This window comes from Muntiacus reevesi, chromosome 3 (assembly GCF_963930625.1).
Source record: "Muntiacus reevesi chromosome 3, mMunRee1.1, whole genome shotgun sequence".
In the NCBI taxonomy this organism is placed as follows: domain Eukaryota; kingdom Metazoa; phylum Chordata; class Mammalia; order Artiodactyla; family Cervidae; genus Muntiacus; species Muntiacus reevesi.
This window is the reverse complement of record NC_089251.1, coordinates 246705198-246716511: the sequence shown is the minus strand read 5'-3', so window position 1 is coordinate 246716511 and position 11314 is coordinate 246705198. Positions and strand designations below refer to the sequence as shown.

The window sequence follows — 11314 nt, the reverse complement described above, 5'->3', positions numbered from 1 at the left end:
ATGCATTCTATCCAGCATAATAAAATTATTTCCCATTTTTATATTAATTTTTATTGTACTGATTTCCCCCATGGGATTAGTTTTTTTCAATGTAAGTTTTACAATGAAGATTTTATATATCATTTTTTCTGTTGTTCATACCAAGTTTTACCCATTATCACTTCTGCCACTGTGAGTCTTCTTTTGTGTCTTCATCCAGTTATCCCAGATTTTACTGTTTTAAATTTTACTGTGAATTTTTTTTTTACTGTGAATATTTTTAAACATTGCAGTTTAATTTTTATGAATAATATTCAGGAATTGGTTGAAAACAATGACCAGGTTATATTTATTTCAAATGTATCTTTGCTAAGTAATCTCCAATTCTCCTTTACATATGTGGGATTATTCAATTATTCAGGTCAGTGCTGTAGAATTGCTATCTAGTGACTATGCAGAGAGCAAAACATTATGCTTTGCCTGGGCAATTCCTGGAGTAATGCCTGCCTCTTTGGTAGCAACCAGGACAGGTTCAGGTGTTTCAGACTTGATCTGAAGCTTACTGAAGGTCTGCCACACCCCCACACTTACAGGTGCCTAACTCAAGATATAGTTTCTTAATTTGTTCCTACTATGATTTTTTCCTCTTAAAATATCCCTGGTGGTTTTTCATTGTTGTTGTTTTTTGTTTTGTTTTGTTTTTTTGCTGTTGATTGTTGTTGCTATTAACGTCAGCCTCTTGCAACTGATTTAACTTTATGGGGAAAAAAATCCTCTTAATCCTTGTTCTGTTCTTTACTTACATTCATCTTGCAACATGGCAAGCAATTTTTGATGAATAAGCATCATTAGGAAAAAAATAACATCCACCCTTATTATTTCTTTAAGAATAATTTCTTTCAACCAAGAAGCAGACCACAGATGTTCCTATTTTGGTTTTGACTAGGAGCATTGAGGTGACAGGAATTTTTTCATGAGATCTTTTGAGGCGGTCAGTTTTGTACAGTGTTGGAATAACCTCTTTGTGATTAGCTACTGCACTAACTAGAAATGAGGTCATTGAGTCATTTTACTACCAGGTTGGATTCTCCAATGAATAGCCCAAGAAAGCAAGAAGGGAAAAAGCATGAAACAAGCAATTATTGGCATAACACCTTTTAAACTAGAGTCTTAAATTATTCCCCAGAATGAACCTTCTGTTTAATAATTAAACCCATACTCCATGTTCCATCAGAGTGACCCAGTTAAGACTGCATTTAGCTACTTATCCAAAAATCCTAATCAAAGAAAGTTATTTTATTGCTTATTTGGAAGCAGCATGCTATGAAGATAGCATACTTTGAATTAGCCCTCTTAAAAAAATTAAACATGAACAAAGGACAAAGGGAAAAATAATTGAAAACAGATGTGGTTGATATAAGCTTCATGAGAAAGGATCACAGTGGAACTTAAATCCTCGGAGAAGTTGGTCATCCACAGTGGAAAAGAGGACCTCAGTGCCTCATGTCACTATTTCCCATCACTTTTGCTTGTAAATGCAGGTGTTAAACAATAAGAGTTATACAGTTGAGTTGTTGGATTGATGATTAGGCCACAACTTTCCACACAAGTAAAGTTGTTTCCTATAACCTAGATTTTGTGGTGTTGGAGGTTTAGTTGCTAAGTTATGTCCAACTCTTGCGACCCCATGAACTGTAACCTGCCAGGCTCCTCTATCCGTGGGATTCTTTAATGCTGCCCAAACCAACCCCAGGCTGCAGGGACCATAATAGAGCAGGGCAGTTACTCTGGGAATATATGCATGTACCTGATGGCTGGTTTCTATTAAAAGAGAACCACCCCCAACACTGGCAATTCCCCAGAATCAGATTTAGGCAGAGCACTGAGAATTCTATGCAGGGCAAAGAACGGTTGATATTCAGAGCTAGTGAATGTTGAATAGAAACTCAGAATGTACTGAAAGTAACATTTATTCATTTGACATATAATACGTTTGTTGCCACCAGGCTTTTTTGATTTGTAAAAATATGAAGGATTTCCCAAGCCAGATCCCACAATGCCTGTCCTAAACTGTAGTCAGCTTCCTCCCACCCATACCATTCACCTCTTTACCCCCAGCTGTTTACAGCGTTCTTGCTACAAGGATGGTATTTACTGTCTTGCTCTAACAAGGATGATAGTAATTTTAAATTTCTCTGACTTTTAGCTTGTGATGTTATCATCCTGTTCTGTGTCTGTTTTCTTTTAGATTTTAAAGTTCTGACATCCCAAGAGGACTTTACAGACCTCTGTTTTCCCCTCTTGGCTCCTCCTTTGGCAAAATGTAGAAAATAATATTTGATTGCAGTCCCTGGGAGATTTGGGAAAGAAATAACCACAAATCTCCTAAGCAGTTTAGATTTCTGGTTTCTGATGAGTCTCATGGAATAATATGTGGCAATATGATCAACATTAAATCCAGTAACCTTTTTTATTGCCTAAAAATGACAAGCCAAGTCAATTCAGCTCTGACTAAGATAAAAACCCAAATGTCTTACTAAAATAAATACTAACCGGCTGTGTGGAGATTGGGTAAGGCAAGTGAGGTACTTGCCTTGGGCACACAATTTAAGGAAGCATTAAAGAAGCCCCACCTGAGTAATCAAAATAAATGATATTTTAATGCAATATTTTTGAGAGAAAATTAATGCAAAGAATACATGATGAACAAAATATTAATATAAGATTTTTAAATAAAGACAGGATCAGTAACAGTGTCTTGCCAAGCCATACTGGAGCCTTAGACAAAAGGAAAAACATAGTAATGCTGATCTGTCTTTCTCCAGAATCTCGATTTTTTTATCACAATTTTTTGCATTAATTTTCATTCATTTAAATATGGCACTAGAATATTATTTAAATATTGCACTAGAATATTATTAATCTTGATTATTGAGCTTTTCGATTCCTCCTTAAATTTTGCACCCAAGATGAGTGCCCTATTTAAACTAAGTTTCTGCATTTAAGTTCACCCTAGTCCAGGCCCTGCTAACCAGAAAAGCAGCGGTTAGGGTAATACAGTGGTATATTCCCTTCTCTAAAGATGTTAATTCAGGGGAATAAAATACATATAGTTATGTTTTAAGTCCAGTTACTTATAATGGACAACCAACATCCACAATTTTAGCCTTGTTTTGGTTATAGCCTCTCTTAGAAAGTATTTTCTAAACCCCCATAAGGGAAACATTGTCTTTTGTTAATTTTATCTGAAGGCAGCACATTATCAAAATCCATTACATTAAAAAAAAAAAAAATACTAAGAAAAGCTCAACTAGTTCAATTCATCAAAAGTTTCTCCTTCCCCGGAAGTTTCCTCTGGGTCTTTCTCTGTTGGTCTTGGCAGGGGAGGGCCTGTGGGGTTTCTTGCGGTATTCCACCTTTGTCCATCCCCCTTCGCTGACTTTGCTCTCCTCCTCATTGGCTCGTGAGTCCGTGTCAGTGCACAAAGGCATCCCTGGGATGGTCCTGGGTTGATGGGAGGCATCTGGGCTTCTCTTGAAGTCAGGTGACTGGTGAGCATTGAGTGCTGACTGAGAAACCCTGTAGAATTTTCCAGAATATCTTTCTCTTGAAGGAGTGGAATGCTGACTTTTCCCACTGTGTCTTCCTCTCGGAGAAGAATTGAGTGAGTGGCTAACTCGATCATATTTGTTCCTGCTTCTACCAGAGTATCGCCCCCTCTCTAAAGAGCTGTCAGTATTAACACTGGAAAAGCCACTATCCCTGGAGTTAAGATGCAGAGAAGAGAAGTTTTTGGTCAGTCCGTACTGAGTAGGAGAGGAGCTTCTGGACTGGTTTATAGGTGTAATCTGTTGATACTTCATGGGCACTTGGGTCCGCCTCACCGCAGCTGCATAGGAGTCCTGGTCATTGAAATAGGGGAAGAATTGGGACCCCAGGATGGGGTTGCTCTGGGAGCGCTGTAGGGAAGTGTTGGATGCAATCTGCCTCATCCTCAGAGTATCCAGCCACTGGCAATCAGCGCCTGTGGAAGAAATGGAAATGGGCATCTTTTAAGCCACAGTAAAGCTGCATGCCTAATACATAAGCCTGTCTCACAAAATTTCAAACCTCTTTGGGAAGCTCTAAGCGTTACCATTCATAATTCTAGGCTAGGTATCAGAACATTTCCTTTATTATAAATATATATTAAAAAAAATAAGGGCATTTATACTTACCAAATGTATGCTATATGCTAGCACTGTTCCAAAGGCTTTTCTTATATCACTTAACCTCCCTGTCATCTTCTTAGAAACCGTGATCAAACACTCAATCGTGTCTGATTCTTTGTGACCCCATGGACTGTGGCTTGCCAAACTCCCCAGTCCATGGGATTCTCCAGGCAAGACTACTGGAAGCGGGTAGCCATTTCCTCCTCCAAGGGATCTTCCCCACCCAGGGATCGAACTCGCGTCTCCTGTGGCTCCTGCATTGGCAGGCAGATTCTTTACCACTGAGCCATCTTCTCAGGTCAATACTAATACTATCATTCTACAATGGAGGAGACTGACGCTTGAGAGGTGAAGTCAGCAGACCCATGGTCACTCAGCTAATACTCCTGTGTCTAAATTCTATCTTCTCCCCATCTTAGCCATGCTGTCACTTCTAGAAATGACTGTTTAAGTGTCTTTGGATGGCAGGGGCATGTTTAGTCAACAAAAGGCTTTTTGCTAACCAGCACTTTTAAATCCTCAAGAACCCTAAATGCAGATGAAAGAGATTAGGTTCTGATGGTTGAGACAGTTAGAGACTGGAAGAAAGTTTATACCTCCGGAGGAGAGATTCCTGAGGTTCAGGAATAAGAAATGTTTTCTGCCTGAAAAATGAAGCTTTGTGGCAAACAGGAAGAAGTTACAGTAAAAGAACACGCTTAATTAACAGCCACTTAGTAAACTATATTTCAGTGAATAAGCAAGTTCCTTCCACCTTGGATCTCCTCTGTCTTCCCTGGGGCCTGCATTGCCCACATTCCTGAGTTCCCTGGTATCCTCCCTGAGCTACCCTGGCCCTGCTTGTGTCAGTGGGGCTCCTGGAGAGGAACAGAGCATGCCCACTGCCTCTGCCAGCACGATGCCTCACGCCTCTCAGGTGAGGGATGCATCCAGACACAGGCAACCTCCTGTGTTCAGGCTCACAGGCTTCAGTCAGCCATCACATGCTTCTTTCCCTTCACTCGGACCTTCCCGAAATCTTAGCTTCCAACAGAACGCTAATTTTGCTCAGTGTCCAGCCCCCTACACGGAGCCATGAGCACTGGGGAAGCTGATCACATCCAGCTCTAAGGCAGACTTTGATTAGTCCAAGCCAGACACATGATGCCATGGTTAAGAATGAACAAGGTGCTCAGCTCTGGCCAAAATGGTGACCTGAAAGGCAGTCTGCAAAGGGGTCTCTAAGCAAGTCTTCCTCCCAAGCATGAGAACAGGGAAGGGATTGACCTCTTATTTCCTGTGGGCGTTACCATATCTTTATGTGATGACTGTGAATGTGAGAGGAGCTAGGCCAAGGACCAAGGCAACCTGTTAAGGATGGCAGAGTAGAAAGCAGACAAGGCTCATCGAGCTCCTTATCTTACTGTACCTGGAGCCCGGCCTACCTCTGGACTTCTTGTGATGGAAGATGGTACATTTTAGTATAGTTAAAACCCATGGTTTAAGAACTTTAGAATGAGAAAGAAAAATAACGCAATCAACCATGCTGACAAAGCAAGGCAGGTCTAGCATGCTGTGACAGAATTTGTTGCTGGGTTTAGAATACCACCCAGGATCCTGGGGCCCCTGGCCAGTGAGCATTTAAAACACCTGACGTGCTTGGTAAGCCAGTCCTCACCGTGGAGGACACACTCATAACTCAGTGACAGTAGCCATCAGGGCGCGTTGTTTCCATGCCACCAAAGAACCTTCTGTTATGACTTCTCAGGGATATTTTCTTTTCTTTTTTTTTAAAGAGTTTATTTCTATTACAGTGTAGCAAGGGAGGGATTTAAACTGCTGTGTTGGTTGGATCATAGAAGCACACACATTTGAACCCTGATTAATTGTTGTTTAGTTGCTAAGTTGAGTCCGACTCTTTTGCAACCCCATGGTCCATAGCCCACCAGGCCCCTCTGTTTATGGGATTTCCTAGGCAAGAACACTGGAGTGGGTTGCCATCTCCTTCTCCATCAAAGGTATTTTCTTATTGGGAAAAAGAGGCATTGGTCAGAGAACAGGTGTTTGGTTTTGTTGGTTTGTTTGGTTGTTGGTATGTTTCTCATGGCAAAAGGTGACTTGCACAGGAGTTTATGTATCCAGCTCCCGAGTGGTTGTTAGCCTGAATCTGGGTTGTATTAGAGTTTCTGGGTCTGCCAAGGTGAAGGTCAGAACTTTTCCCCTGAAGCCAGCAAACAATGACCAGTTCGTCAACAAAGCCACCTGTCTTACTCTAAGTCATGTCTAAATGGCTTCTTTATAGCATCTGTAATTATTATCATCACTACCCAGCATATGCATTTCATGTTTCTCTTTCTCCATCCTCCTTTCCTTCCTTCCTCCCTTACTTTTATCACCGCGCCCACCCCCCCCCCCATGCCTGGCCCTCTCTCTTGCTTGCCCTGTCATTCTTTTGCTTTGATGGATCTATGGTGTTAAGGACTCAAGAGGTTGCCCCAGTGACAGCAGTGACTTCATAGGAATGTGTGCTGGACATGGAAGAGGATTCTTATCTTTATCTACAGTCTTGGAAACTAAATATATATGTGTATAAATATACATATGCATTTTTCAATAGGACATAATTCTTGATTTGTATCTTCTATGATAGTTACTTGATTATGGAACTTTATTATAATATGTTCTTATTTCCAAGCCCATAATTTATACTTTCCATATAATCTGTGTATAAAGCCAATATTCTAAAAATAGGAGGAAGTATGATATTAGAGGGCTTCCCCAGTGGCTCAGCAGTAAAGAATCTGCCTGTAATGCAGGACCTGCAGGAGACACAGGTTCAATCCCTGGGTCAAGAAGATACCCTGAAGGAGGGCATGGCAGCCCACTCCATATCTTGCCTGGAGAATCGCATGTACAGAGCAGCCTGGCGGGCTGTATGTAGTCCATAAAGTCACAAAGAATTGGACACAACTGAATTGACTTTGCATGCATGCATTATATTAGAAATCTCTATGGGGGGAACTTCCCTGGTGGTCCAGTGGCTAAGACTCTGCTCCCAATGCAGGGTGCTCAGGTTTGATCCCTGGTCGGAAAGCTAGATCTCACATGCTGCAACTAGGAGTTCAAATGCCTGAACTAAAAGATCCCGCATGCCATAACTAAGACCCAACACAACTAAATAAGTAAATAAGGATTCCCTAACTCAGTGGTTAGGATTCTACTCTTCCACAGTAGGGGACCTAGGTTTGATCCCTGGTTGGGGAACTAAGATCCTGCAAGCTGTACACACAGAAAAAAAGAAAGAAAGAAAGAAATCTATATGAACTTACAGACGGGTCCTTATTCCTGATGTGAGACTTTTGACATTTCCATTTTGGAACCTGTCTAGAGCACAGCTAACTTACTTGAGTCAGACCTGCTTCCAGGGGTGCCCTCTGAGTTGGGGAATAACGTCTGAATGGCAAGCTGGACAGCCTTCACTTCATCCTGAGGTTTTGTTCTACTCCATTGAATCGAATGGATGTGTTTAGTGCTTTTAGGAGCTCTAACATCACTCTGTGAAAAAAAAAAATAGGGAGAGAAACCCACACCCGGATATATGCATGCTTATAAAACAGGAAAGAAAATCAGGTTCTCATTATCTGTTCAAGGTAACTCTTTAGAACACTATCATAATGCACCGGGTAAAATATTTGCACTATTTGCGTCAATATGGTAATATGGTTAAAATAAGAAAATTTAACCACTTTATTCCTTAGTGGACTACAGTAGTTTAAAAAGGTGGTTGTCTTCTCTAAGAATCTATTGGTAAATCTCAACTTACCTCTTTGTTTAATGAGTAATGAAAAACAATGTCTTTCATTTATAGTAATTGAAAACAGATATTTTGCTGAATAAATAAAATCTGACTGCTATTTTGCTCAGGACTGCCTGTGGTCATCTGGGTAACTGAATGGGTAGGTTGGTGGGACCAATCACCCCTTCATCACCAGGTGCCACAAATCAGACTGGATTGAAGAACCTCTCAGGATGTGATAAGGTTATGAAAATACATACTTTTTAGAAAGCCCTGAAGTGACTGTTACTGACACAATTATCACATCATCCCAGAGTCTGAGAAGGAGAGGAGGAGGAGGCAGGGGAAAGAGAAAGAGAAGAGAATAATTTGGTGAGGCGTGTCTCCAGAGCTAAGGTAGGCAGAGATGAAAACTGGCTGTTATTACTGTCCATTTACTAAAAAGAGGGCTTTTCCTTGGTACTGGAGACTGGTCAACAGGCTATAGAATGGTCCCGATTCCCAGTTTCTCAAGACCAGTTACTTTTATTTAGGTCTGTGCCCTGCAAGCCACACTTTGACAATTAAGGCTATTTCTCAGGTGCCTAATTCCTATAGGCAGTGTACCCTGGCTGGGGAGGATAAATCATTGCTGTCATCCTAACTGGCTTCCAATATCGGGTCGCCCTGAATAAGTGGACTGGCCAGACTTCGGACTTCTTATGTTAAAATGCTAATCCGTGGCAGCTCAGAAGACCATCCCTATGCAGCAGCATATAAAGTCCTTTCGAGGCTGATTTCCCTCATCTTATTGTTGGGAAGGGAATGGCTAGAACAGCCAAGGAAGGCTGGAACTGTATTCACACTCGGAGGAACTTGGTGATCCCATGGATTCTCATTGACCACCCAGACCTTGGGACCACCTTTCATCTCTCTAAGCCGGTTTTCCCTAGCTGCCACATGAAGGTAGTGCTCCTTACCTTTGAGTATTTGTACAAGGTTACTGAAATAACACAGGTGTAAGTTCCTCTTACAGTATCTGCTGCTGCTGCTGCTGCTGCTAAGTCGCTTCAGTCGTGTCCGACTCTGCGCGACCCCATAGATGGCAGCCCACTAGGCTTCCCCATCCCTGGGATTCTCCAGGCAAGAACACTGGAGTGGGTTGCCATTTCCTTCTCCAATGCATGAAAGGGAAAAGTGAAAGTGAAGTTGCTCAGTCGTGTCCAACTCTTCATGACTCCATGGACTGCAGCCCACCAGGCTCCTCTGTTCATGGGAGTTTCCAGGCAAGAGTGCTGGAGTGGGGTGCCATTGCCTTCTCTGCTTACAGTATCTAGGTCATGGTAAAAAGTGAAGGTGAAGGTGAAGTCGCTCAGTCGTGTCCGACTCTTTGCGACCCCATGGACTGTAGCCCACCAGGCTCCTCCATCCATGGGATTTTCCAGGCAAGAGTACTGGAGTGGGTTGCCATTTCCTTCTCCAGGGGATCTTCCTGACCCCGGGACCAAACCCGGGTCTCCCGCATTGAGGACAGACGCTTTACTGTCTGAGCCCGTAAATCCTTGCTAAATGTTTCTTAGATGAATAAGAGAGTGAATGAATGAAAGGCATGTCCTATTGAGGGTAGCTGCATACTAACTACATGCTATATACATACTGCTGAGGGTAGCTGCATACTAACTACGTACTACATATATGCTACTGAGGGTAGCTGGATACTAACTACATTCATACTAACCATATCTCCACATGTGCCTAGACTGCTATAACTCTTTCCCTCCATCCCATTCCCAGGTAGAGAAAACCAGGGTTTCTCTACCTTGTGAAGCAGATTGTTCCACCACATGAAGCTCTTGCTCTTTTCAAAAACATAATTAGATCATTTAAAGCAGCAGAATCCTTAAAACAGCCACCGTGGTGTTACAGTGAATCCAAACTCCTCACCTCGGCCCCAGGAGGCTCTGTGCTCGGCCCGCCTGCCTCTCTAGTCTTCTCATGTCCTCTGTGCTCCAGACTTGTGCTTGCCCTTCCTCTGCTGTTCCTTGCTGCCTCACACTGAGAAGAAGGGTCTTCCCTGACCACTGAATCTAACGCCCCGAGTCTCACTGTTTTCTGGTTCTCACTTACCACTCTGACATTACTAATTTATTTATCTATTTATTATCACCCTCCACTGGAGTCTATATAAACCTTCAGAGAGTATAGATTTAGATTTAGTCTACCCTAATCACAGAATGGGCTTCCCTGGTGGCTCAGAGGGTAAAGTGTCTGCCTGCAATGCGGGAGACCCAGGTTCGATCCCTTGGTCGGGAAGATTCCCTGGAGAAGGAAATGGCAACCCACTCCAGTATTCTTGCCTGGAGAATCCCATGGACAGAGGAGCCTGGTAGGCTACAGTCCAAGGGGTTGCAAAGAGTCAAACATGACTGAGCGACTTCACTTAATCACAGAATGATAGCATTACCTATTCAATGGACATGAATTTGAGCAAACTCTGAGACAGTAGAGGACAGAGGAGCCTGGTGTGCTGCAGTCCATGGGGTCACAAAGAGTCAGACGTGATTTGGCGACTGAACAAACAAATCACAGAATGGTACCTGTTGGTAGGTAATGCTAAATATATGAATTTTAGTTTTAATAGCACCTATTTCTAAAATATTTGTTTATCTAAAACAAATATATTATTTTTCTAAAACAAATACATTGTTTTTCTAAACATTTTTCAATTTTTTTCATATACTAAATATATGGAATCTGGTTTTGATGGTAGTAGTAGAAGTTGTACCCTGTCCTTGTGAAGAATCACTCACTGAGCTACCCTCACCCTTAGACTCGAAGTACCAAGAAGGCAGAGCTTTGTTTAGGTCACTGTTCCATATCCCCAGTATGTCACACATGCATACATTTGTATTCAGAAGGTGCTTAATCATTAACTGATGAATGAATTACTACTTCAATCTCTAGGTAAGTACCCTGTTTTCATTCCTTTCATTACTTTGTTAGAATAATTATATTGATCTTCCTATATTCGTGTTGGTTAAATAGCTTCTCTTCCAATAAACGCTAAACACCCTGAGGCAGCAAATAAACCCCTTTGGAGAAACTGATAGTGAAGCCAACAGCCTTGCCCCCTCTCCCCTACCCCTTACCCAGGCTTACCTCATATGTGACAGTGCATTCTACAGTCTGATTTTCCATTATTCCTACAATCCACTTCTCCATTACAAACGGGGGCTGAAAAATAGAAAGGTGCTGTAGTAGGGCTTCCCTGATGGTGCAGCAGTAAAGAATCAGCCTGCAGTGCAGGAGACACAGGTTCAGTCCCTGGGTCAGGAAGATCCCCTGGAGAAGGAAATGGCTACTCACTCCA

At 42.1% G+C, this 11314-nt stretch overlaps 1 protein-coding gene across 3 annotated transcripts in view; it reads right to left on the bottom strand.

Moving 5' to 3' along the window:
- Nucleotides 1-1233: 1233 nt before the first annotated feature.
- MAP3K20 (mitogen-activated protein kinase kinase kinase 20) overlaps nt 1234-11314 on the bottom strand; it is a 171022-nt gene continuing 160941 nt past the window's right edge. For all 3 annotated transcript variants that reach the window (XM_065931774.1, XM_065931775.1, XM_065931776.1), the window contains exons 18-20: nt 11104-11178; nt 7574-7724; nt 1234-4003 (exon numbers count right to left, since the gene is read on the bottom strand). In XM_065931774.1, the coding sequence (XP_065787846.1) occupies nt 3303-4003; nt 7574-7724; nt 11104-11178 (927 nt within the window). In that variant the 3' untranslated portion in view covers nt 1234-3302. The remainder of the gene's footprint in view (nt 4004-7573; nt 7725-11103; nt 11179-11314) is intronic.